The sequence below is a fragment of the Cynara cardunculus genome (assembly GCF_001531365.2).
Source record: "Cynara cardunculus var. scolymus isolate 2C chromosome LG 8, CcrdV1, whole genome shotgun sequence".
Taxonomy (NCBI): Eukaryota; Viridiplantae; Streptophyta; class Magnoliopsida; order Asterales; family Asteraceae; genus Cynara; species Cynara cardunculus.
The window spans coordinates 4227355-4255276 of NC_037535.1; the positions used below are offsets into that span (position 1 = coordinate 4227355).

At 35.9% G+C, this 27922-nt stretch overlaps 2 protein-coding genes across 3 annotated transcripts; both read left to right on the plus strand.

Moving 5' to 3' along the window:
* The first annotated feature begins 6673 nt into the window (after window positions 1-6673).
* On the plus strand, window positions 6674-13671 carry LOC112516829. Its single transcript, XM_025124061.1, has 12 exons — window positions 6674-6933; window positions 7041-7108; window positions 7589-7650; window positions 7736-7885; window positions 8752-8928; window positions 9697-9909; window positions 10209-10398; window positions 10501-11761; window positions 11861-11874; window positions 12123-12207; window positions 12376-12445; window positions 12921-13671. The coding sequence occupies exons 1-12, from the start codon at window positions 6716-6718 to the stop codon at window positions 13512-13514; spliced, it is 3102 nt and encodes a 1033-aa protein (XP_024979829.1). The 5' UTR covers window positions 6674-6715; the 3' UTR covers window positions 13515-13671.
* Window positions 13672-15339: 1668 nt separating this feature from the next.
* On the plus strand, window positions 15340-27027 carry LOC112517070 (CCR4-NOT transcription complex subunit 10). Of its 2 annotated transcripts, XM_025124384.1 has the most exons (6): window positions 15340-15728; window positions 21728-21814; window positions 23464-23640; window positions 23761-23847; window positions 23923-23994; window positions 24944-27027. In XM_025124384.1, the coding sequence occupies exons 1-6, from the start codon at window positions 15537-15539 to the stop codon at window positions 26696-26698; spliced, it is 2370 nt and encodes a 789-aa protein (XP_024980152.1). In that variant the 5' UTR covers window positions 15340-15536; the 3' UTR covers window positions 26699-27027. The 2 variants fall into 2 exon arrangements, with proteins under 2 accessions (XP_024980152.1, XP_024980153.1); XM_025124385.1 differs by lacking the exon at window positions 23464-23640.
* The last annotated feature ends 895 nt before the right edge of the window (window positions 27028-27922 follow it).

The following is a 27922-nucleotide window of genomic DNA, read 5'->3' on the forward strand; positions in this document are numbered from 1 at the left end:
AAATCATCTCTTTCATTGGACTCTAATCTAACTTCGGCTACAGTCYCTGTGGACGATAACTCGGTACTTGTACCACTTATTACTTGGAAAGACGACATTGGGCCGTATTGTATACTTGCTTTTCGGCCCAATCTCATTAAGTCTAGAGGTGTGAAATATAACCGACCATCTTCCTACACATAAAGGACAAACCCATACCTCTCAAAGTCAAGTACCTATACGGAGTCACTCTATTGTCTCCAAGCGTACTTACCTACTTTGTGAAAGACTATTGTTCATATACGACAAAAGTCAGTATATCTGAAACAAAGGACAAACTCACCTCTAGAAGCTTGCCACGTGCCTTGTACCGCCTGATTTGTATTTAATGCAACAAATATAAATAGCTGAGAAGCTCTTTCTTCTAAAAAACCCAATCTTGAACTAAGCAGAGGTTGAGGAAGCAAAACGATGCCAAGAATTCCACTTCTTGAAGATCAACTCTCTATCTAAGAGAAAGACTTCCTCACATGCACAAGACTTCTTAACCTTTTCTTTCTTGCTTTATGTATCTTGTGTGTTTCTTTGATTTTTTAGATAAGTTATGTATCTTATCTTTTTCGTAAGCAATCTGTAAAATTTTGTATTGATCTTCTTTATCAATAACGGATTTTAAAAAGTGAAAACTGTTGTGTTTGCATTCATCCCCCCTACAAACTGTTACCTTTAAACTCTTGCAGATCCGACTGGGACCAACATGAGTTAATCACGTGCCAGGAAGGAAGTATTCCGATGTCCAAGAGCATTAATCTCTTTCAGCAATGCTTCTCTCCACATGAGATCCTTTACAACGTGGTGAAATTCTTGGGTCATCAAGTGAAGTGATGGCCGACAAGTAAGTTATATGAGGTAGAAAATTTATCATAAGAGATAAAATGGGATAAAGGGTGTACCATCAAGGACCCTTGATCGGTAATGAACCGTGCTTGGTTTATTAAGGGTGGCCAGTTCGGTCACATGGTGTTTGAATCACTTTGGTTAGGATTTCGTTCTTTCTCATTGACTTACACCCCTTTGTTCCCCAACATTTTCTGCTTCTGGATTTTGAGTTACTTCATGGTCTACATCACTTGGATCTAATCAAATATGGTTCGTATATGCTTGCTCGATGTTTGTATTTGTTTTATTCATTGGGTCTTTCCGGTCTACCTTGTTCTTTCGAATTATACCCGACTATTGCCTCACTAGTTACAATTTTAATTCCTTTGCCTATGTGTGCTTCTTCGAAGGGAAATCAGTTTCAATGAACTTAACGTCCCTACTTATCACAGTTCTTTTGTCGATTAAGTCATATAGTCGATAACCTTTTTGACCTTGTCGAATTTAATGGCCCGACTAAAATCGTCCACAATTATCATGAAATAATGTGCTCCAGAACACGATAGTCTCCCTATCTATGTCAATGTATCAAATCAAAACACACATTTGATTTTATTGAGCTATTTAAAAACGGAAATTGAGTTTGCTTGACTCTTAATACAAGGATCACAAAAATCAAAATTACTAATTGTGCTACCTAAAAAAATTAATTTCACCTAGTTTCGAATTCTAGCCGTGACCCAAGTTTTTGTGTTTGTTGGAACCACTACTGTTGATGCCTTTGTCATTGGTTCAATGCAATATAGACTATCGATGGATTTACCCACACCAACCAGGTTCCTCGAGCGTAAATCATGTATTATGCAAACAATTTAGGTATCTCGTTAATTGGCTTATCGATAACAGATTGCGTTTGAAGTATGAGAGATGTAGGACTTTATTTTGGACCATTTGGCGAAGTAGAATTGCCAACCCCTGGCATCCCTATTTGGAATTGCCACAAGGTGCACTTTCCTTGTCAAATTGTTCTTTAAGATCCCTCCATATCTCTTTGGCAGATCGACCTATCTTACTGTATTCCTGATTTCCTTCTCCATTGTCATGGTGAGCCATTCCTTAATCATGGTGATGGGCAGGGAACACCACAACCACAAAACAACAATCAGGACCAAAAGCAAGTATACAAATAGTCCCAATATCGTCTTTCAAGTAATAAAAGTGGTACAAGTACCGGATATCGTCCACAGGGATCGTAGTAAAAGTTTAAAAGAAAGTAAAGTTAAGGAAATGATTTCAGAAGGCGAATTTGAAGACTTAGATTTGAACAGAGTTAAAACAACTAAAAACAGGAGATAACAGAATATAAAAGCAAGCTAGGGTGTATGACTTTTCGGGTGAGATGTAAATATTATTTATAGTCGACCAATGCTGTCAAAATGCTATAGCATGAAACCATGCTGACAGATTGCTACAACATGCAATCAGTAACAACTATTTCTACCAATTACTTTGAAGGTATTCCTCCCGGACTTCACCAATGCACTGATATTATAGCTTTCAACCCATATCTCTATGAGGTATCCAGACCAGTGAAAGTGACAAATGGTGCCTTCAAAGTATATGGATAAACAAATCTCTTTGTTAAAAATCATCCTCTCGAGTGGATTCCCATATCATTCAAGTTGACTTGTTCTTAATGGCTCATCTCTCACTATAACACTTCAGAGTGATCAACCCGTCGAGAATTAACAACTTAGAAAATACGGACAACAAATCTCTTTGTTAGCAACTCTCTCAAGTCTACTTCCCATATCATCCAAGTTGACGTGCAAACRATGGCTCARCTTAGAGTCCACGACACTTTAACACTTTCAAAGTGATCAACTCGTCAAGAAGTGTCAATGGTTTTATAAAACTTGAAATGAAAAAGTAAAACATCGTTGTTACATGAAAGGGTCGACGGTTTAAAAACTCACCCTTTTCGTCATACACCCGAGCTAATAAAATTAGCTACTCATGACGAAAAGTAAATTACGAGAAATATAAATTGCGATAAGTAACTACATAATATAAATGCGGAAAGTAAATGACGGAATATAAATGACGGAATAATAAAGATGCGGAAAGCATAATAAATAAATGACGTAAATAAAATGCAAGTAAGCGTAAATAAATTAAAGACGGAATATTACGATAATATAAATAAAGCGATTAAAGAAAGCGATTATAGAACTTGAAATGCCAAAAGATTTCTAATATTTAGAAGACAACTTGTTCTCCAAGTAGTTTGGAGAACTACTTGAGAGAAAAGTGTGAAATAGAAGTTGAGGTGTGTGGAATACTCCTCCCAACATCCCTTTTTATACTAGGGATGGAGTGAGGGCAAAATAGTAATTTCACACCCACTTGGTTCAAAAGAAACTAAATAGTACATAAAAGCAAACTAATACTTAGAAAGAAACTACAATTAGTCTTGTAAACTCCAGCTAATCTGATTAACTATAGCCGGTTCAACTTTAGAAGGCTTTCAAATGTCTTCCTAAGTCATGTCAGTCAACTCTAAGTCTCATTCATCTCTCTATCAGCCATCAGGTCATGCTACTACATTCCCATAGCATCGACTTGCTCCAATCTGTCCAAAATAAGCTCAAATTAGACCAAAATCCACTAAAACAGGTTCAACATTCTTCTTAGCATAAAAACAGATAAAAGAGATAAAATGACTCAAAGTTGGGATATGAAAGCAAAATAACCTATCTAAAAGAGAATAAAAAGGTACTTTATGTACTAAATACTTAGTACGTATCACGTGGCATCACACCGTCTCCACAACATTAGTTTGGTGATTTTTTTCTGGCATCGGTTCCATTGACGAACCCGATATTATTCTTGGCGAAAAGAAAATTCTTCATCTCTTATGACCAATCCGCGTAGTTGTTGTGCAACAACATTAGGATTCTGCTTTCCAGTAGGATTAAGATTTTTTCACCTATTTTTCCAACCTAACATTCATCTCCTCCTTCATCTATGGTAGCAAAGCAACATCGTTAGCAAATAACATATATTTCTCTTGAATCTTGTGAAAATATCATACAAAATTACCGCAAATACGAATGAGCTTAGCCTTTATAAACGGTGTATCCCTATTTAAAATTATATATTTTAATCAAACATTTTGGATTCAACCAGGGGCGTTTTTGGGAGAGGGCGGGTCGGGCATATGTCAAGTTCCCACAAGAAACATGGGACCATATTTTATAGTATATAGTAGTAGTTCAAAAGAATTAGTAAATAAAAGAAACATAAATTCTAGCATCTAATAGGAGCCAAAAATAATTTCAAATCATATCAAGGATCCAAACATGTATTAATTAATTACCTTGGAAAAGAAAGCACGTAAATAATTAATTGGTCATTCATTTTATAGTATTGCTTATTGTTTTTCCAAGTTTTTTTTATCAAGTACCCAAAGTCTAAAATTACTTGCCTAAAAAACCTTAATATATTCTATACCATTCATGTCTCACTTACTCTTTTGATTATTCCATCTGCATGAATTCTAATATTGTATTATACTATAGTAGATTTCTTGTTATCATCTAATAAAACTAATACTTTTTGGAAAAAAATTACCAACCATATGAGATGGTCCAACTTATATCTATATTAGGATTCCAAAATACTCTTAGGGGGCGTTTGGTTTGTATAATGAAATTCGATGGAATTGGAATTCATCAAATGAATTTGACTTTGAAGGAATGAAATGAAATTTGATGGAATTTGACCATGCCTTGTGATTGCGTTTAGTTGCATGGAATTGGAATGAAATTCTTAACATAATGGAATTTTTTTGATTGGTTCACGGAATTCAACTTTGGAATCAGAATTAAATATCAGCAAATGATCTTTTATGATTTTTGAATAACGGAATTGGACTAGTGATATTGATAGCTAGTTATCTTGAATCGATTCCTTGATTACATATGTTGTCTATCGATCTCGTATAGATGGAGAAATTACGAGAGAGCGAGAGAGAGAGAGAGAGAGAGAGAGAGAGAGCGTACCAGATGGAGATTAAACCAGAGATCAATTAGATGAGATGGTAGATGCAACGTTGAATGAATTTGGATTAGAGAAGATATTTGTCGGAAATGAATTGAAATCTGAGGGTATTGCCGTGGAATGTAAAATCCGTGAGTGAATGAATTTATTGGAATTGAAAGGATTCCATCAGTTTTATTCCATGAACCAAACATTGTATTTGGAATTTGGTCAAATGATTTGGCCATTCCAATTCCTTTCAATTCCATCCAAATCCATGAACCAAACAACCCCTTATTTTTCATACATTATTGACTCCTTATTACTTAATATTGAATGTATGAATCTTGAGTACTTCTCAATCTCTAAAACAAGAATAAGATCTCAAACTTAAACCAAGATGGACTTTTGATTCTAAGGTTGATGGTTCCAAAAAAATTTGTTTTAATACTACAAGTTGAAGACGATGATGAAACACATTAACATGAGTTGAGATGGAAACTCAACTGATTTATATTGATTTACACAATTATTACTTTGAAATAGTCAGCATTCTGACTGCAAATGATGTCAATCTAAATATTAAAGTGTGTCATAAGATGTTTTTAATGGTGAAACGGATTGACGATGCTATGTAAAAATGATATGGTAGATATAGAAATAATTGTTGACTGATTTTGCGTATAGGAATACTCAGAAAAATGGTTTTATATGAATCATTAATATTTTCTTGAATTCAATGTTATTTTTTATGATAACGACAATATATTGAATATTTCTTTTTCATACTTATCGAGAGTCATTTTTTACATTTCGCCCAGAACCCATAAAATGTCAGAAACGGGTCATTAACCTAGCGGTACTTAGTAACCCCACCTTCATCAGGGATTCAAATCTCACAAAGGTGAGAAGTAAATGCAAATTTAATTTACCGTGCATAAATATTATATACTTATAAACATGATATCATCTAAAAACCACTTTATACTATCAATTTGGTTCGGGTCAACCCAATGTTATTCAAAATGAATATTGTAATTGTAGATAATTTTTTGACCAATTACCATAAATACCGACATGCTTTCACTTTATTTATAACATGGTTGTTGGATTTTAAAAGTCATTACTAAAACCACTATGTCAAATTTAATTATTCGACGGAAAAAAAAAACTGTAACATGCTTACAAAATTGTGCAATTTAAGTATGGTTTTGCAAGTTGAATGTTTTTAACGATTTTTAAATATTAGAAGGATACTCGTGCAATGCAATGAGATAAAAATAACATATTTAATTTTCAGTTTTTTTTTTCTCTCTTAATTCGATAACACAATATTAAACTCCTGTGACTGCATTATAAATGAAGGGAGTGTTTGGGATTGCTTATTTGAAATAACTTTTGTTTTCTATAAAAGCATTTATCAACTTATTTTAAGTTAGAAGAGTTTAACTTTTTCAAAAACTTCTTATTACCGGTTTGACACCGGTATAAGTTGTTTACCCAAATACTCAAAAGTGTTTATTACCGGTGCCACGTCAAAATAAGTCAACAAGTTGTTTTTATAAGCAATCCCAAACACCCCCTTGTGTATGTTGTGCTACTTATGGCATTTCCAGGATAATACTTGAACTTTAGTATTGAAATAACAATCCATCTAAAGATGAAGGGTTGTAAAGTAAATTAACCCCCTTAAGATTTGATGGAAATTTATTTATGGCGCCAAGCAGCAAACTAAATAACCCTCCAAAGTACAAACTAGGGTTCATCTCCACAGAACATCGACCCTTGAGATTTCTCCAAATTTCAGCGAGAAACAATGGGGGATTTAGCGAACCAACTCAATGAATTGAAAACCCTTTTGTCATCTTGTGCTGGTATCAACTCAAAATGGGACAAATCATCCGCTTACTCCATGTTATTGCAACTGGAAGAACACTCGACTACCGATCCTCCCCTCCTTAAATCTCTCGCTGATTCGTCTCATATTCTTTTGTCGTCGATGGCGAACGATATTTCAGATGATGACGAGGAAATGTAAGTTTTTTAGTAAGTGATTGTTGTATTTGAGCATCCGATAAGGCTGTTTTCTTACTAGTTGGCACTTGTAATGTGGTTGTGTGGATGGATTCGTCTAATTGCAGTGCTGCACAGGCTTTGAAGTGTATGGGGTTCATGATTTACCATCCATCCATTGTTACCGGTATCTCAGGTTAGTAGACTTCTTAGCGAATTAGCCTCATCAAGTAGTTGATTGTATGTACTGTTCGTTTATTTCGCCTTTTTGAACAGTTCATTTCATATAAAGAAAGGAACTGTGATTGCTTGTTTGAAGACCATACATACAGTTTTTTACATAACCACATTATAGCGTCATGACACTTCATTGAAACAAAGGTATACAACTCATTGCCAATGTGTCACAACTTTATATTCTCATTGAGCATACACGAGGATGTATTGCATTGAAATAGAATTCAAAGGAAAATAAAAAGAAACAGTAATATTTTATGTTGTTTTTGTAATTCAACAGTATCAGGTGTATAGGTTTAAATTTCAATGGTGAAAGAAGACTAAAAAGGCATTGATAAGACTAATGATGTGAACTTGAACAACTATCATATGTTCTGTAGATGAAGAAGTTACTACACATGAAAGTGAATTGAGCATTTTTGTGTTGTGGGTATGGCAGGAGATGATGTTGATATGGTTCTAAGTTCTCTGCAGAAGGTCATTTTGGCCACTCGAATCAAGGTTGAAATTGCATTTAGCTTGAGATCATTTACGATCACTTACAGACGCATGGTCAATGGTACTGACTTGTAAAGGTTAATTGCAGTCTGTTTGTAATTTAGGAGTATGGTGCATATCTGTCCAACAATTCAGTGCAATGTCCTTAAATGCTCATATTGACTCTTTGGTGAGGGCAATAATTCATGCCCTTGACAATCCTACTGGATCTCTATCAACAACTTTTGAGGCCATGCAGGTATGACAATGTGGTCAATGTTTTTATCTTGTTTTGTTTGTAGGCTCTTATACGGTAATTGGTTTTTTGCCTAACCCAATTACTTTTGGATGAGTGATTGTTGATTTGAGTCGAGTCTCGTCAACTTGATCATATCGCAATTGGAATTCTTTTCTTTTTGGAAGCATATAATATTTGTATACGTAAATACTAACGCACACTCCTCACTTTTGACCTCCTGGGGAGACTAGCTCTACCAGTAACGGGGTACTGCTGGGCAATTGACCCTTCAGTACAATTGGAACTTTTCATTTAATATGATCTCCCTCTCGTCATCAGCAGTACAAGAGACTATTTTCGACACTTGGTTATGTAATACTGGAAACTTCTATTATTATTACTACCAATAAGCATGACTTTGAGCATCCTGGTGAAGTTTACATGCTTAGCACACCTCTTGCATACACTCCACCATGAAAAAGTGTTTGATTGTACCCTGCTCATGCATGTGCAGTTACAAATTTTAGAAAGCTTAACTAGTGGCGTTTGATCTAATTCGTAATAACTGAGTCCCTTAACCCAGCGATGGTGCATGTGTATGTATTCGTACCTACTTATGTTTTGTTAGAAGTGAATAACATTAATCATGGCTCTGGTGTTAGGTGAATTATTTTGTTTGTTCACTATCAGAAGATGACCATAATAAGTTATTCTTTCACAATTGTTTTGGCCATATAACAGTGCCACTTTATTTGAGATTAATTCTTTTTATTAGCCTTTTATGTAAAATCCTTGGGAAATGATCATCAATAGTCTCCTTTGCAATACTATAAACCAAACTTTTCTTGGCCTTTTTTCCTTGTTACTTACTCATTCTACTGGTGTAGGCTGTGATGAAGCTTGTGACCCAGTTGCCTGAAAAAATGAGAGAGACATCTAACTTATGGGCTCCCCCGATATACAGAAGACTTGTTAGTGCAGATAAAAGGGAGAAATGTATGTCAGAAAGATGTTTACTGAAACTTAAATCTACAATATGTCCCCCATCTAAAGCTCTCTCCAAGGTATATAAACCATTACTATATCGGCTATACTTTTATTGGTTATCATGTGGTTAGAAAATACAGATTACAAAGGATAAATTTTCTTCAGTTCTGAAAAGGGACGCCTCCTTTATCTATAAGTCATATGGCATGTAAGACTTATGTGAAGTGTATTTATACTCGGATGGAAAAATGACCTCTGATGGATCCTAAGAGGATGAATCTTTTTCTATCTTAGGCACATGAAATGCAGATTTTGCATTGCTGGAATAGCTGTAAAACAACTAATGGCGTTTTTAGGTTTAAAAGGTTGTGTAATAGAGATAGCCTAGAGCTTACGGTTTTGGCTAAGTTTGATTCTGGAAGGCTGAGCCTTGGCCTCTTGCTGAGTTTGCTAAATTAAATGGAACTTACTTAGGATAACCTAGAAGTTCTTGGTTAAAGTTTCACGCCTGCCTATTTCACGGTGAATGACCAGGGGTGCATCAAGGATCAGGTGACCATAGTTGCAACACCTTGGGTGTCATTTTTTCGGGTCTCTAAATAGTTGCAACACCTTGGGTGTCATTTTTTCGGGTCTCTAAAAAATAACAGGCTGACTTCAAAAAGTAACAGAGCATATGCAGTATGAACAACAATAAAATCATCCAACTGTGACTATTTATTCTTGAATGTTGGTTTTAGGGCCATGCCCTGATGCAGATTTCATGAAAAGTAGGAATTATTAAATTATAAATAACATATTACAGTCTTTGGTTCTGTAAATGAGCGTATTATGTCTCCGAACAGGCAGTTATTCTAGATGTTAAGAGAAAGCTACTTCCTGCACTGGAGGGGCTGTTAAATCAAGGCATGAAGATTCAAGCAATGCAAGCATGGGGATGGTTTACTCGCCTTATAGGACCATATGCCATGAAAAATAGGCACTTAATTAATCAGCTACTAAAAAGTCCTGAGCAGACGTTTTCTGACAGTGACCCACAAGTCAAGATTGCTTCACAGGTACTCTCTGTTTTCGTCCTGTTCCAGATTCTACTTGTTCAAATTTAAAAAGACATTGTAGAAGCAAAATGAAATTATTGGTAACAATTTCATGCCACATAAGCTTTCCGGGCTAGTTTGTGCGCACCTTGACTAAGCCCATAGGAACTGGAATATAACAGTCTAAAAATTCCCCAGGGCCAAAATGCCCAGAGGCCTTGAGGAGACTTGAACTGGCGACCCATGGGGAGAAGCCGCAAGGCCTAGCCTTTATTTGCCAATTGAGCTGATTCTCAAGGTTCTCTCTTTCAAATTTGCAGATTGCCTGGGAAGCTTTAATTGATGCTTTGATCATTATGCCCTCACAAGAATCTTCAACAAAAGCAGTCGCACATAATTGCAGTAAGCAAGAGCAAACATATGAAGACAATGGTGTCTTTGAAGCTAATGGATTACCCAAGAGCACTAAACTCATAATGACACCCCTAATAGGGATCATGTCAAGCAAATGTGATTTATCTGTTCACTTATCCTGCCTGAGTACTTGGAATTATTTGCTCTACAAACTGGATACCTCCGTTAATCACCCTTTAGTTATTAAAAATGTTTTAGGGCCGATGCTTGAAGTGGTCTTTCGAGTTGGACCTGATAGTAGGAACATCTGGTCTTGGAATTTCTGCTTGGATCTGATTGAGAGCTATGCATTAGCAACAAGAATAGATGAAAACAGGGGATCAGACGATGAACAGTTAGCTAAAAGCCCGACTACTACACATCCTGAACCTGCAAACCGTTCATGGAAGCATTACCCAATTAAATGGACGCCTTGGAATTTAGGTCAGTTAGACTTGTTCGTAAATGTGGTTCACATTTTCATCAGTCATGGGGAAGTAGCGTATGATGCTGCTTTAAAACTTTTTCGTTCTTCATTGGAAGGAGTCCAATCTAATTTATCAAGTTCAAGTGTTCCTTTTAGTGAGGTTATGTCATGCATCAATACTATCATTATGTGCCTGGAGAAGATATCTGAAAGTGTTATCAGTCAAATTTTTCTCCAGTTTATAGAGATTGCTACTAGAGAATTGGAATCATCAATTTTGGGATCCCGTCTATACAAATTGACACTGCACTCCAAGTACACTGAAAACTTGAATCAAGCAAATGGGCTTACAAAAATGATGGTGGTTTGTTTGGAGGGAGATGGGAACATGGTTTCACCAGTTGTGTATCTTATTGTACTCTACTTTCATACCATTATTAATTCAACTTCTGATGCACCTGGAGATGGGTCTGTTGCACGGAAACTGTCCGCCTACGTGAGTTTGTTGCTGATGTCATATGATTCTTATGATGTTTTCCACACGTTCACATGTTCGTTGTACAAATACTCGACACTGAACTGCTTAGATTTCTGGATTGTTATAGCAAACTGCCTGAAGGATTATGTAGATGGTAACAAGGGTCTAGTGTCATGCAAATCAGAGCTTGATGATACTTGGTATCTCCTTATTTCTCATTTCTTGGCTTACCCTTTTGTCGTGTTCTACTCATTATCACAAAAGAAGCTTGATGTTGTACAAGTTATCGAGCCATGGAAGTCGCTTTATGTGGCTGTCCATCAGGGTTATGGGTGCCTGTCTTCCCAGTGCTGTAAAAATTTGTTTCCAGTTTTTGATCAGTTTCTTGAAGAGTATTCTGAGGTTGATCCTGCAGAAAAGACTCAGGGTTTTGGTTTTCTTTCCTTGTGTGGATATGCCATAACATGTGTGCTTGAACATATTCTTAAATCATCGGAGCCATGTCGAAGGAATAACGGTGGTGGTGATTGTAAGAGATTCAGTCATGCCATAACCAGCCTGCAGTGTCCTGCCAGGTCAGTAGAATATATTTTTGAAGTATATCATATTTATATAGCAAAACTCACACACACTCCTCACCTTTGACGAGGCTTGAACCCTTGATCTCCAGGGAGGTTGGGATCTATTGGTAACTCGGATACTTGGCCAATGACCCTTTGGTTCAATAGAATATATATTTGGATACTACCCTTCCCATTAACTTTTTATGTCCCGTGAATATAGCAACACTTTCCTTTATGAGACATCGCATGATCATCACAACATTTCCTTTTTTAGAAAGCTTTCATTTTCCCTATTTGCCCATTATCATCTTTACAAATAAATTGATGCTATCGATTCAGATTCACAAAATTCTTCCTTTTTGTCTTTGTTAAGTTGATGCTATTGATTGGTATAGGTTTTTAAGTGCATCATATGCCGAGGCAAAAGCAAATCGGCAGATTCTTGATGCAACCTCCAGGTGAGTTAAAAGATTTACGTGCCATTATTGTCTATTTAACAATTTCATTTTGTGGGCCAATGTTTTTATGGGTCGAATTACGGTATAAAAGAATAGAACTTTATAGTTGAGGAGTTTCTTGAGATGCCATTGTGTTGTGGCTTTTGTATGACTGGAAAGTGGTTTCAGGGTCTTCTCCACGTTGGTATGCTTCGCAGAATCTTTTCACTTTGACGAGGATACCGTTCCCTTTTCTGAGGTTCGTATTTCTCCTTCACAATCTTAACCGTTATGTATTTAGGGGGAAGGTTCAAATGACAACCGTAAAATATTTTGAGAACCACGAGAATTAGTACGTACATTGATGCATATATACTATATGAATTTCAGTGAGCAGTGGCGGATCTATGGCCAAGAGGGGTGGAGGTGGTGGTTAACCAACCCCTATAAAGCTTCAAATTTTTATTTTTTATAAATAAATTTCTTACTTTGACCCCCAAAATTTTCTAAATTTAGATTCCGAAGCCCATCAATAAAGTTTCTGGATCCACTACTATCAGCGAGTATATGCACTGAATCTTATGTACTTGCATATATAGAATATATTCATTGATGAATATACTAATTGACAGATACATATTTTGATGGTGTGTATATGTATCAATGTATGTATGCCCATGTTGTTGGATAGATGCATGACCTACCATTTCGTTTGTTTTTCTTTCGTTATCCAGATTATGTCAATTCCATTGCTTCAGTGGCTATCGGATTTGGAACTACAACAAGAGAACACAATCAAATTATGGATCGCCATCCTGAAACGCTTGCAGATCAGTCGGCCACCAATAAACTTCAACTCGACCTTCCTCAAACTCCAAGCAACCCTACTCGAATCAACTCTCGATCACCCAAATTCTTCAATCTCTGATCCAACCATCGCCTTTTGGAATTCGACATATGGTGAACAAATGAAGTTAGACTACCCTCAAAACTTACTTCCTGTTTTAGATAAACTCTTCAGAAACAGCAAAATAAGCCTCTGCAAAAAAAGTTACTCCAGACCAGAGGCTGCTAAGATCACCACAACTCTAAACCGGTGTGTGAAACGAGTCGACCTAGTGGATGAGCATGTGAAAGGCTCGGGATCAAAGAGGAAAAAGTTGGAATTGACCGAGCGTCAAAAGGAAGTGAGACGAGCCCAACAAGGCAGGTCGAAGGATTGCGAAGGACGTGGGCCCGGGGTTCGAACGTACACGAGTGTTGACTTTTCTCAAGGGAACGAAACCGAGTCACAAGAAGAGATGTATGTTGGTGATGAATGGTTTTAAGCTCGATATCAACGGTTAAGGGGTCGAAATATCGTTTTTAACAGGTCATATTACCCGTAAACATTAACTGTATCGGTTTTTTGATAACTTATACTACGATTACTGTAAATATGTAAATTGTATGTGGACATGTTGCAAATTTGAATAAAAAATATATAAAAATTATAACTAAATTCTGTTACAATTTAGATTTTTTTTTAAAAATTTAAAGTAAATATCTGTTTGTTTTGATTTGATTATGATTATTTTTGTTGATAACAAACAAATATTTTATAGGATAAAGATAACAATAATAATAATAAATTTTATGGTGGATAGGTTTTTTAAAAATAAAGATAATGATAAGGTATTAATATGATTTAAATGATTGTTTTGTATATAAATATGTTTATTAATCAATTTTTTTAATAAAAATTAAAGATCTTTTTTTAAAATTATGCATAATTAGGTATAATTCTTAGACGTTAAAAGATTATATTATTAAAATTAGAAATTTATATTTGGTTAAAACTAGATGGGTACTCGTGCAATGGATCGAGACATATCTTGATTTCAGTGTTTTGTTTTATTCATTTTTTATGTCGATATAAGGTTTTATTTGGTTTTGAGAAAACGATAATTTTTTTATTTTTGAATAAAATATAAATTTGAAAATATCATAACATTTTGAAAAAAAATATATCGATAGCAGTATCAAATTAATTTTTTTAAAAAGTTCTTGTGTTTTGGTGTAATTTTCTTAATTCAATTTTTTTAATTATAATTTAATTCCGGTTTAGTAATAAAGAAATTTAATTTATATTTAATAATATTTTTTTAATGAATATAATAACTAAGTATTCTGTTATAACTCAATGATTATCCTAATTATATTTTAATTTTTTATATTTAAAATGAGATGCTTATCCAGTATTTGATATTATGTTTATCTGCAGTTAGTTACACGAATCCAAATATGAAGCTATAATAACTTGTACTTTATGCACAATTTGCTTGTAATCTTAAATTTTAAGTAATATGCATCAATAAACGGTACTTCGTGCATAAAAATAGTTTTTAAGAGTTTTTATCAAATGCTTTATAATATAGTATAGATAAAACTTACAAATACTGGTCGGATATATCTTGCAAATTTGAATAAAAAATATATAAAAATTCTAACTAAATCTGTTACAATTTAGATTTTTTTTAAATTTAAAGTAAATATCTATTTGTTTGTTTTGATTTGATTACGATTATCTTTGTTGATAACAAACTAATACTTTTTAGGATAAAGATAACAATAACAATAACAAATTTTATGGTGGATAGATTTTTTTAAAATAAAGATAATGATATGATTTAAATAATTATTTTATATATAAATATGTTTATTAATCAATTTTTTTAATAAATTTTAAAGATTTTTTAAAAAAATTATGCATAATTACGTATAATTCTTAGAAGTTAAAAGATTATGTTATTAATAAACTTTTATTTATAAAATTCCTTATTTATTTTTAAAAAGTTAATTATTAAATATTAAAAAAATCAAAAATTATGATGGAATTAAAATTTTATTTCAAGTATTTATTCCCCCTAAAACCAAAAATAAACAAACAGTAGAGTGCCAATTTCACACGACTGAAGTTGGGTGACAAACATAGGCACGTAATCCACCGTTGGATCAATAAATAGTCGATGACATCAACGGTCTGTCAGACAAACTAGGTACCCGTATATGTGATGTTAGCATAACTCGGACCGGAATCGCTCATCTGAGACGCAGCCCAGACTCGATAGTCGATAGCAGCAATACGAACCCTCTTTCCCTCTCTAGATTCTCTCTCTATCTCCCCCGAAATCAGTCTCACTCTCACCATTTATATACAGATTCAGGTCTTACAAATTCTAGGTTTTCAACCGCTTAATTTGTTCTCCGTGATGCATATGTGATTGTTTTAGAGGAATTAAGAAGAAGATTAGGGTTTTTTTTTTTGCGATTTCCGATTTTGTTGATTGTTCGATCTGTTGGTTGGTGGAATGGACTCGTCATCAGTGGCTCTGTCGAACAACAACAGTAGGGGGGACGCATCGTCATCGCCTGACGCTGACTTGATTTCTGTCACTCAAACGCTAGCGAAGGAGGCGTATGTGCTTTTTCAGTTGGGGAAGTATGTCGATTGTCTCAAGGTCTTGAATCAGATCTTGGAGAAGAAAGCGGATGATCCGAAGGTGAATTTACTTACCTCTGTGTTCTTCTGTGTGTTTCACTGTTTGTGGAGTGTTTTAAATACAGATTGGAATTGAAAATGTATTATTTTTTTGGAATTTGTTTTGATTCGTGACATGGAGAGGTTTTCTGATTGCATCAAATTCCGTTTATTTACTTTAATCGGAACACTAAGATGTAGGCTGTAGGGTTAAACTGAGATTGCTCACTCAGTTCACTAGTCCACTTCTCAAAATGCATGGAAATCAAGGATGCATGTAAATGCGAGTGAATGACTTGAGTGCCTCGTGCCTGTTTTGCAATTGGTACCAAATAGGACTTGTACTCATTGGTACTCTCAATAAAATTTCTGGGCGAAGTGGATTCCTAGTGCTCCGCATTTGAAGTGCACTTTGTCAATTTCTTTTTGTACCTGGAGAAGACGTATATTCGAAAGTTGAATCTTATTTGGAATAATTGAGTACATCGTGGGCTTGCATAAGATAGTTCATTTGGTTGCTTTGTTAGCTAATTGTTTTTTTCCCAGGATGATTGAGGTTTTGAGGTTCATGGGTAAAAAGTGTCACAATTGGCATGTTTAAAACTATTTGGTTGTATGAAATTTTTGTTGTGGTTAAAGAAGCCAATCTGGTGGAATTTTATAATAACTATGAGGTTAAATGTTGTTTTAGTAATGGTTTGGGCAAGAGTAGCCTTTTGCAAAAAGCTCTTACTAATATTTGCCTGAAAACTGATGTGGAATGCTAAAAGATAGGGGAAAACAGAGAAGTCAAGCAAAACAAGTGTGGACATCATCAAATGCAGTGGGATCGAAGTCCCAACTTCATATAGCATTATGTTTTCACAACATTTTGTTCCTATTCAAGATTGTTGTTGGAACACACTGCATGTGAATTTGAGTTGCCTTTCCCTTCTCTTTAGATGACTTTTGAAGGTGTTAATAATGTAAGAATTGGTGGAAAGGTTAGTTGTACATGCCAATGCCATAAACGGATATGACGATGTTGGTTGAAACTTATTAGGTCTTGTGCTTGAAATCAGTATTTTGGACTTGAAAAGTGAGAAGGTATTAGTTTATTAAGGAATCATAATATTTGTTATTGTCTAATAGCTGTTTAAAACTGAAAAAAAGGTGTTTCTCATGTTAGCTATTCCTTGCTTTCAGCTTTTCTTTGGGAAAGTGATGACTATTGACTATGTATGTGTGTGCATCAATGTGATTTTCTGTGATTTCCCTTTTTTTTCTTTGGTGCCATCTTTTTCTCTTCTATCCGAATCATGTAATCATTAGTGACACAGTCTACCTTTTTAGGGTTAACCTCTTCTATATTTATCTCAAGATTCTTATGTATATGTATTTACATAACATATTGAGTATAATATTTAACCAATCTTTTCTAAGGGTCTATGAACTAATTGTCGTGCTTATTAAGGGGAGTACTTAATACACAAAACTGGTGTTTTATTTTCACTCGTGAGTAATAAGATCGTACATATCTGGTTGATATGACTACAAAATCATCATATGAACATGTTTATAATGGCTCTTAAATGGAAGTACAAAAAATGCAAGTAGGCTACAATCAGCGGCATAACAAATTGAGATTGTATGCTACGACAACTACCCCTCAAGGCTTTTATTTAATCTAGTTGGGTAGATAGAAACAAAATCGCATTAGAAATTAAAATGCTGAAATCCTCGAGGGACATTAGACATGTACAACATTGGTCTTTGCACTGTTATATCAAATGAACGTTTACAGTATATTCTACACCCCCAAGTATCATTTATTAGTTCCCTCATGTCAATGTTAGTTGATTTCCTTGGTTTTCTTTTCCCTATGTTAGTTAACTTGTCTTAATCCTTTTTCTTCAATTTTGTTTCTAGTTTCTTGTGCAACTCATATGCTTTGCTTCTAGCTATATTTTACTGCTTCTTTACTTCTGTTGGACTAGTTCAAATCTATAATGTGTCTTCCTTTTACAACCATGGAAAATTTTGTGGCGCCCCTTGTTGTTGTAATATTTTTTATAGCCTCATTCACCTCCACATGCAATAGAATGTCTTCAGTTTGATGATGACTTATTGCACTTCTTTCATGCATATTACCATCCCTTTTCACATCCTATTTGCTCCCCCTTTGATGACAAATGAATTTGCTTCAACCCTTCATCATTAAATGTACTTGGATTGCTTTTGTTCCTTTTGTGTTTAGCACCCTTTCTTTTTTTAGCATCATGTCATGTGTACTGGAAATATCTGTAAAACACTATATGACAATACATTATAGTTTATGAACAACATTCAATCCCTCTTCTAAGGCCATGATTTGGTTTTTGATATTACTGGGGGAAGTGTTTAAGGCCATTATATCATAAGCTATTGCAAGATTCGAAATTCATTTTCCTTGATTCTTATTACTGTAACCATAACTGGTTCTTTCTGGTTAACTTGTATCTCTACTTCTCTACCATATGATTGTTGAAAACTTTCTATGAGGAGCTTCTTTCTAATTGACATTGCCCTAAAAATTTCTTGTAAACCCTTTTAGATTAGTGTCTTGGCCTACATATCTGCGGAATACATTATTGACCACCTTGTTCACCAGTAGTTCAGTTAATGCAATCCAGCCTTGTCTTTTAGTCTCAACTGTCATTTTTTCTGCTCTTAACTATTAGAATATTACCCATTAATTGTATTTTTTTCTTGAATGCTACTTAACCATTGCTCTCAAATATACTTCAATTTTTGACATGCATGCTTAGTATGTGCAATACTTCCTCTGCTTCTGCTTAGTAAATTTAATAGCTCCCACAGCAGTGTCATTAACAACCAGGTTCCATTTCCATCAATTTTCTACTTTTTGGGGCTAATTTTCTAGATCTGTTTCTCCCAGAAAGTGCAGATCCTCACTTTATCATTAGACTAGGTACCGGTGTTACATCACTAAGGGATGATCCAACTTTTCTACTTCTATAAATGTTTGAGCAGTGGAAGTCTAGTTCTTTTGATTTTTTCTTTTCATTGGGATTGCGCGGAGCACTAGTGTTTGTTCAATACTTCTATCTATTCTCTTTTTTAGAAGCTTAAATTATGTAATCAGAAACAATAGGCAAATTTTCATGTATGCTGCGTGAGTCTTCGATATAGTGTTGCTTTTGATTTGTAAAAGTTAGCTATGTTTTTTACTATGACAAAAAATACCGTCTTTGCAGAAGCCTCATGTTCATATGCAGGTGTTTTGATTTTTAAACTCTAGGTGGTAAGTCTTACAGTTGATACGTCATGCCTTTTGAATTTTAAAGTGTGTGCATTAAGTTTATCGTGTACTAAAAACTGTTCATGTTGTCTTGGCGGTTGGCTACTGCCATGGTGCTGTGGCAACCATGGGAGCACCCTTGTACATAGACCCTTCACGGAGGAGCTTCATGCACCAAAGAATCCTAGAACAAACTCTGGGACTCCTCTCGAACTCTTATCTAGGTAGGAGTCTTGCCTCCTGTCCAAACTCTAAATGCCGTATCCCACTACCACAAATAGGCTCCTCGAAGCATGTTTCCCTCATCCAGCTATACATAGATGTTTTCTCCATGATTGGTAACATGATTGTTGAAGCGCTAATCGCGGAAACCACCCCTTTGGAGATAAGCGTAGGTAATGCTGTCACGATGCTTGGAAGCCCATCATCATCAACAACAAATGAAGGTGCTGAAATTTCTCGGCTTCATCAAACCCAAAACCCTAGACTGAAAGCTAATTCTTTTGTAAAACTCGTAACTGATCGCCCTTGTTGGAACCATCAAATTTTACCTTTGTGGAATCTTTGGGATGTCGACTATAAATCATTTCCAACTTAAAGTATAAGCAATTTCTCTAAGCATGCTCTACTTTGGGAAAGAGTCATTTTCTGGTTTTTGAAAATGTAGTTGGTCTGATCCATTGAAATGTGGTCATTGGAATCTCCAGCTAGTCAGTTCTCTGCACTATTTTGATAAATATGCTTCTCTAATGGCAATTACGATCTTCAAATTGTTCAGTCAATAAAATTTATTCTGGTTTTGAAAACTTGCAGTTTCACTATTTTGATGAAAACTTGACTCATAGAAAGGTTATACACTCTGAAACTCTAAATTTTGCTTCTTAAATCTTTTCTCTGGTAACATTGATATTACATGTTTTCTGAACCATGTGTTGCTGAATCCTATCTGTTTGACAGCATCTTTGACTTTCACTTAAATTATAAATTCTGCATCTTTTATCGAGTTAGCGGTGTAGTCTAAACTTTTGGTTGTTCATCAAGTGTTTAAGTTATTATTCTAAAGCGGGGTAATTTTATAGGACCTGCCTTTGTGCATTTTTGAGGGTTAGGAGAAGGAATGTAATGAGCTTGTACCATTTGGGTTTTTTATTATAGGGTTGTTTGTTGTTTGTGACTTCATTGTGTTATAAGAACACATGTTCTGCTCTTGTTCATTGTTGCATTCTTTTTGAAAACCTATGAATTAATTAAACGATATGGGTCATATAAGATATAGTTTTGTAAATATCTATTAAGTAGCCTAAATGATACTTGATATTTGGGATCTGTGTAATTGGAATAATTGAACCCTGAATAGATTTTTGATTTTGGACATTGGCAACTATAAGGATATTTTCAGAAAATCGTTGTTAAAGTGTAGCTTTGCCTGCTAAATATTAGGCTTATACTTTTGTAACTGGCCTTTGAGATCATATTAAAGTGCACCATCGTTAATTAGAGCACATGCACCTTTTGGACCCTAGTAGGGTGACATATTATTTGCACTTTAATTCAGTTTGGAGCTATGTTGCTAGCATTTGTTTAGACTTTTGGAACATGTCCGTTGCCTATGGTGCCACATTTGGAACCATGTCAATGACATATAGCATTGCTGCAGTCAATTAGGATATAAAAGATTTTGCATTTATGGAGCTTTGGGTTATTAAATTTGGATACTGTCATTTGGAGTAACTAAACTATTATATTGGACTATAGTAATCCAAAGCTCTGGAGGCTGTTCTGAAACTAGTATGGGATCCTGCTAGATGGTATAGTTGTTGGGTATGCCAATCAGTTCTACATTCCGGGTTTATGGACTTGGATCAACATTATTGGCATATTGAGCTTTGAAGGCATCAATATTGGGTCCCATATTGTTTAGTTCTTTAGACTTGTTTTTGGAGCTTTATCTTTAATGGCTCTCACATCAGTTTTTCAGCCAATTATGGTTTTGTGACCTTTCGTTGGATATTGATATTTATCAAGAATTAAGTAGAGGATTTTGTTAGCGTGCATGGTTTTCTTAACATTTCAGCTCAATTTATGAGTGGGCTTTTCTATTTCATTTCTGCATGGATATAGGTCTAGTTACAATGCTTGATTGTTAAGGGGTGTCTCATGCTCTCCTTACTATCCTGATTTGTACCTTTTGATTATATTTGCTAAAGGGGGATGGGGAAATCAGACAAAACAGAGTTGATCAACTGTAATAAAAGTTACATGATCAAATAGAATTTGAACAGGCATTGATTTCAACAGTTCTATTTAATCTCTTCTTTTCTATTCTGAGATAGTAAAACTACATAGATAAAGTGAACATGTGTTGATGAAAATATTTTATGAAGTAAGAAGGTAAAAAATGTGATAATAAACCGTCTCTTATGAAAAGTATTCTCTTTTTTCTGTTCTCATACCAAGTGATGTAAATTTCCTGTAATATTTTATCAGGTTTATCCTATCATGGCTATTTTTTCTTGATATTCTCTTCGTTTAATGCTTCCATTAGTATTGTACTCTTTTCTATTAGAGGTGGATGAGCAAGCATGGTTCAATACTAGATCATTTTTTTAAGGTGACTATAAATGTTTTGTGGTATATGGCCGAAGGTTCTTATTGTTGTTCTGTTTTGTTTTTTGTCCTTTCTTCTTATCTGTTTTATTCTAATGGTTGTTTCCTTTCTATGTATGTGCTTTCTGTTTTAGATTCTTCATAACATTGCTATTGTGGAGAACTTTCAAGATGGATTCTCACATCCGAAGAGATTTTTGGAAGCACTTGATAGTCTCAAGGTATGTTTAATGTGGTCATTTTAAAGATTGGTGCTGTAGAATACTGCTTTCTTTTTCATTCTTTAATAAACTTCTCCATGGTATTTGCAAAGCATCCCACTGGTTTCTGGTATAGGAGGTTTTTAATAGGTGAAGGATATAAAACCAGGGAAAACTATAATTAGGACTTGATGACATGGGCAAGGCAAACAAAATGCAGAAACTGAAAAACTGTTCAGTAGAATTTAATTGGTTGAAATGGTTTTACTTCTGATCCTTCTCTCATGCGACCTACAAAAGTTTGTTTTATGATTATGTTTTGCTCCTATGTGTACTTCTTCACTTCACTAATACCAAATATAAATATAAATAGAACTAAAAAATGAGCTTTGTTATTGATAATACTTGATATGACCTCACTGTATTTCTTTTGTAAATATCCATTTACAGCTAAAGGCCAATTGAATGCATGTGTCTTGTGTAGAAAGTTGCCATAGGAGCTGCTTATAGACTGAACGGGTTTCTTTCTCCATGGCTGAAGGAGTAAATAAAAATATCTGGAGAATTTGGAAATCATTGCCAATTAAATGCTGCCTAAAACTGATGAATATTAAGAGAAACAATTTCTATGTAATTGACAGCAAGTGATGGTTGATGGCATTTCTTATCTGTGTTTTTTTCAGCTCTTTGTTGGAACACATTGAGGTTGAAGGTGTATTCTTAAAGAGTTTAGCCATCCATTAGTTTATGATTGTTCTGGTTTTGGCCTCTAATATAATTGTCTTCATTCTGCAAGTTTGCTGTAGTCATGGATTGGTTGTTTTGCTGATGTACAGTGTTCAAAATATCCTTGTTTTAAGTTGCTCAATAATTTGTTTTTGTTCTAGCGACCTTGTGGAGGATGATGCACTTTGTTGTTTTCTGTGCTCTCAGGAAGAAATCAACATCGCAGACCTTGTTTCAGGCCTTCCTATTATAAAATCAAAAATATCACTTGAAAATTTGGGAATGGATTTCTTTTGCAATCTTGTTGCGTTGCAATGTGAATATTAGTTAGAACCTTCAACATTTTCACCTCCCTTCTCTTCTTGGGGCTTCCTATATAACAAAAACACTCTTTCTAGCTCTTCCTTCCTAAAAATTTGCCATATATGCTTTTATAAAATTCTAAGATTTTTTTATTATCTCAATTTTTATGAATCACTAGTCACTTTTCGCCCTTGGTCATCACATAAGTTTCTATTTGAGGTGAATTTTCCATTAATGGTTGTGTTCATCGTGTGACAGTCTTCCAAGAAGTCGAGGCCCATTTGTTCATGAAATACCACATTACTTTCAGCATTTGTTATGCTTGGCGGGCTAGGGAATTGAGTTAATTTGAGAGATTCTACAGGCCAATGAAAAATTAACTCATGGATTTGTGGCTTAAACCTTTATAAGCCAAGTGACACTGTCCACCAGGCACATTAAACATAGTAGCTGATACTCTGTTGTATACAAAAAGCTGAAGTAGATTATTTTTAATATAAATGGTTGCCAAGCAAATCATTAGAAATCATATTTATATTACTGTTGGTTGTTTTATTTGCTATAAAGTTTAAATTTGTGAACATGTTTTCCTAATAAAGTTCTGGCTTGCACATGTTTGACTTTTTCTTCATTTGGTTAAGAAACGAAGTGAGAGGCTTGCTCATTCATCTGGGGAAAATGCAGAGGTGTTGAACAACAGAAGCAAAGCTGTGGGAAATAAGGGAAATAATGTTGTGGCCAATCAAGTCTCTACCATCAGTAGCCCACAGGGCATTTCAGCTGACGATTTTGATGTTTCTGTGATGATGTTCAACATAGTACGTCATCATATTATTTGTTGCTTCCTAAGTTCTTGCCCCCGTGTTTCCTATGGCTATTATATTTTGTGTTTCCATGATTATATTAGCTGATGTTCCTTCCATGTTGGTTATCTTTAGGCAGTCATCCTCTACCATCTACATGAGTACGAAAAGTGTTTCTCCATTTTGGAGAGATTATATCAAAATATTGAACCAATAGACGAGGTAAGACACTAATTTAAATCATTTTTTTCTCGGGGTTTGATTTGGGTGTGCTCATCAGTTTCTTTCATTGTACAGAGGGTGGCACGTCATGTATGCCTCTTGTTACTGGATGTTGCTTTAGTATGCCATCATGCTACAAGAGCGGCAGTAAGTTTCTTGTTTTTTTATATATTTGTTTTTTAGGATGGTAATGACTAATGACTAAAAGAAAAGGCCATGCTTATCACACGAGGGTTGGGTTTCAGTGAGGATGGAAGTTATGGTGAGAAAGGTAAGAAGGGATCTGCACCCTTGGATCAATCCTAATTGGAGATGAACAGTAATGAGATGCACCGGATCGATTCCTGTATCAAGCGTAATTCATGGGGTGGGGGGTGAGATTAAAAGTGATCAAGGGTCCAAATCCGTTCTTACACTTCTCACCTTAATTACTGTTCTCACACGATCCTTCGTCTATTACATGAATTGCTTTCCTACCTATATTTGTAATTGGAGATGCATAAGGTCCCGACCTTTTAAGCCCATTTTTCAGCAAGCAAAAAAAATCCCAGACATTTCTGTGGCCGAACCGGGCTTTGGTGTTTAAAGAAGGCCCAATCGGGCTTCTTCAGTCAGGGCTCGGTACATGAAAAAAAAGTTGGTCTGATCGGGCTTTAAGGCTGGGCCTGGGCTTGGGCCTTTTGTGTCTCTATTTGTAATTGTGGTGTTTTTAGGATGCTATCAAGATATACTAGCACCAGGAAACAAGACTATGGTCTTATGAACTGCTGCTATTAAGGTTAAATTTAAGGGGATGAGGAAACATATAAGAAACCCGTCCCAATTAAACTACATATGAATAATCAGATGCTTTCCTAACAGTATTTAGCTTTAAATCTACTGAACCTAAAACACTATCTTAAATTCAATAATATCTACATCCTGGTAAGAATTGAGTTGTCCTCTTCTATTAATCGTCTCTGTGTGCACATGCATTATAGTGAACTAGTTTTGATAAACTGTTATGCATTCGACAGTTTTAAATTTGATCATCTTTTTTTATGCTGAGAAGCTGCTCCCTAATAATTTAGCATAACTGTGACACTTTTCATTCCAGGACGTGATCAATTACTTGGAAAGAGTTGGTGGGAATAGCTTAGGCAATCAGGGTGATTCCGGAAGCTTCACTCAGCAACAACAATTAACGAACCTAGTTATGAAATCTACTTCAGCACCCAGCAATGTCATAATATCAGATCCAATCAACTCCGATTCAGCTGTTAATGCAAATGGCCCTGAAAGTCCTATATCTCGAACTCTGTCAGAGGAAACCCTTTATGAATCTTTGATGTCAACTCTCGATGTCAGTGGGGCCCAAAACCTAACGAGACCGTCAAACGATCTCACAAGAACCCAAGCTGATGAGTCTCTCATTACAACTCCTGATCTGAGGTTGAAAGTGCATTTATACAAAGTCTGGGTTCTCATCCTCACGAGAAATCTTAAAGCAGCTAAACGTGAAGTTAAGATGGCCATGAATATAGCACGTGGTAAAGATTATTCTCTTGCCTTGTTTTTGAAATCACAGCTCGAGTATGCTAGAAGGAACCACCGGAAGGCAATAAAACTCTTGATGGCATCCGTCAGTCAAACCGAAACGGGGACTTCCGCATTGTATAATAACAATCTCGGATGCATTTATTATCAACTCGGAAAGTACCAGACTTCAGCAGTGTTTTTCTCAAAGGCACTCGGTAATAGTGCTCAACAAAGGAAAGAGAGGCCTAGGAAGCTGTTAAATATCTCGCAGGACAAATCTGTCTTTTTTGCTTACAACTGCGGGTTAGTCTATTTGGCTAGCGGGAAACCATCGCTTGCCGTTCGATGTTTTCGACAGGCTGGTTCAGTTTTCTTCAAGCGGCCTCTCTTGTGGCTTCGAATTGCCGAGTGTTGTATAATGGCTTCCGAGAAGAAATTGGATATCAATGTTAATGTTGTTGGTAGGGGAAAATGGAGACAACTTGTTATCGAATGCTGGAATTCAAGAAACACGGTGCAGGAGGAGCCAAATCTTTCGCTCACATTCGCTAAAAGTTGTCTCCTCAATGCATTGCACTTGTTGGACTGTCCTGATGAGTCGAAACCTGATTTGGATGAAAACTCGAATCCCCGAGGGTCGAATCTAAAAGCGACAGGCCAGGTGAATTCAAATGGGGAAGTGAAAGAGTCGAAGGTGGGGAACAGTAGCGGGAATGCTTTGCTACAGAGCTCCATTAACGAATACGAGAGCCTTTGTGGAAAAGAGAACCAGATGATCTTGCAAGCCGTTCTTGCTGACCTGGCTTTCGTTTACTTGGAATTGGGGAATGCAGTGAAGGGCTTGGCGGCTGCTCAGTGTCTCTTGAGACTTGCGGAATGTTCTCGGGTCTACGTTTTCTTGGGGAACCTTTATGCAGCAGAGGCTTACTGCCTATTGAACCAGCCTAAACAAGCTTCTGAGCATTTGTCTAGTTATATGTCGGGGCAAAATAATACCGAATTGCCGTACAGCCAAGAGGATTGCGACATATGGCAGATGAGGAAAGGCGTGGATCTGGAAGAGCCAAATGGCGTGGAGCAAGCATTACCTCAAGGCGGGTCTTTGTTTTTGAAGCCAGAAGAGGCCCGTGGGGTTTTGTTGGCAGACATGGCGGCGGTGGCGGCGGCAGAAGGTGACATGGAGAGGGCACAAGAAGCAGTGGCGGTTGCATTGTCGTTAATTCCAGAGAACCCGGAGGTGGTGCTAACAGCGGCGTATGTAGACATGGTGCGTGGGAAGAGCGAAGAAGCGGTGGGGAAGTTGAAAGAATGCAGGCATGCTAGATTTAAGTGAAGGATGGGGAATAGGATTAGGTGAAAATGAAAGAAAGGATCCTTTAAAAAGGGAGGATTTGATTTGTAACATATATATAGGGGGAGGGGGGGTGGGGTGGTGGTCGTCTTGGTCTTTTTCGAGTAAAAAAAGGGGTTGGTTTTTAATTCCAGTAGTAGGGGATATTCAAGTGCGGGGTAGGTCTATTTGAGGTGTAGCTTTTGTTTTAATTTTTACTTTTTTACTTTTTTACTTTTTTGGAGTGTGTTGTTGGTTCTCTCATCTCGTCTCATGTACTCATTTTAAGTGACCATGTTTAGTTGGTTTAAATGGGAGTTGGAATTCAAATACCTCCTTTAGGATTTTGTATCTACATTTTATTACTTTTAATTAATGCAACCCACTCTTTTCAACACATCTCTCTCATGGCATAAATACAGTTACAAGTGTACCACCCCTGTTCGGCTAACATTAATCCACCAACCAACCAAAGCCCAACACACCACCGTTGCTGGCAACCCAAAAACTCCGGTGCCTAATTAGTAATTCCCGATGGGGTTTCGGGTTGAACTCGGAAACAACCGAGCTGTGGGCAAGGAGAAAGAGAGAGAAGCAGTACTCCGTTCACGTCCACATTTCCCTATTCTTCAAAGAGCCAAATCATGCATTAATTTCAAAGTCTCTGGTTCACCCATTGTTGGATTTAGATTTAGGAAATCATGTGATTCACCGGATGAAACCTCTATGTGTTATTCATCATGAATAATACATATTCATGATGTATATTGAATCAATTTAACATAGATCATGCCGTGTTATTCATCATGAATTATGTATCATTCATTGTGAATAGTTCATGAACTCTACCTTCGTTATTCATATTGAATGTGGACCTCGGAGACACCAATCATGCTCTCCTTTGTCCCTCGGTTCACATCCGAAAATCAGCTTGCAATTGAACTTCTTTTCCTCTCTCTCTCACTCTCTCTCTCTCTCTCTATATATATATATACACACACACACACACACACATACATAGGTGAAGGATCGTGTGAGAAATAAAAAGTTAAAGGTGAGAAGCATAATAAAGGATTTGGACCCTTGATCACCTTTAATCTTAAACTCACTCATGAATCGCTTTTCATATGGGGATTGATCGGGGTATCTCATCTTAATGTGTATCCAAGGGTGAAGATCTTTTTTACGCTTCTCAGTTTAACTCTCATTATCACCGAACTCAACCCC

Excerpts from the sequence above, each read along its gene's own strand:
- LOC112516829 (XM_025124061.1), top strand. The coding sequence starts at position 6,716 with ATGGGGGATTTAGCGAACCAACTCAATGAATTGAAAACCCTTTTGTCA. Across the intron at positions 7,651-7,735 it reads TTTTGGCCACTCGAATCAAG|TCTGTTTGTAATTTAGGAGT; the intron begins GTTGAAATTGCA and ends GGTTAATTGCAG. Across the intron at positions 12,208-12,375 it reads ATTCTTGATGCAACCTCCAG|GGTCTTCTCCACGTTGGTAT; the intron begins GTGAGTTAAAAG and ends AAGTGGTTTCAG.
- LOC112517070 (XM_025124384.1), top strand. The coding sequence starts at position 15,537 with ATGGACTCGTCATCAGTGGCTCTGTCGAACAACAACAGTAGGGGGGAC. Across the intron at positions 21,815-23,463 it reads AAGCACTTGATAGTCTCAAG|AAACGAAGTGAGAGGCTTGC; the intron begins GTATGTTTAATG and ends CATTTGGTTAAG. Across the intron at positions 23,848-23,922 it reads ATATTGAACCAATAGACGAG|AGGGTGGCACGTCATGTATG; the intron begins GTAAGACACTAA and ends TTCATTGTACAG.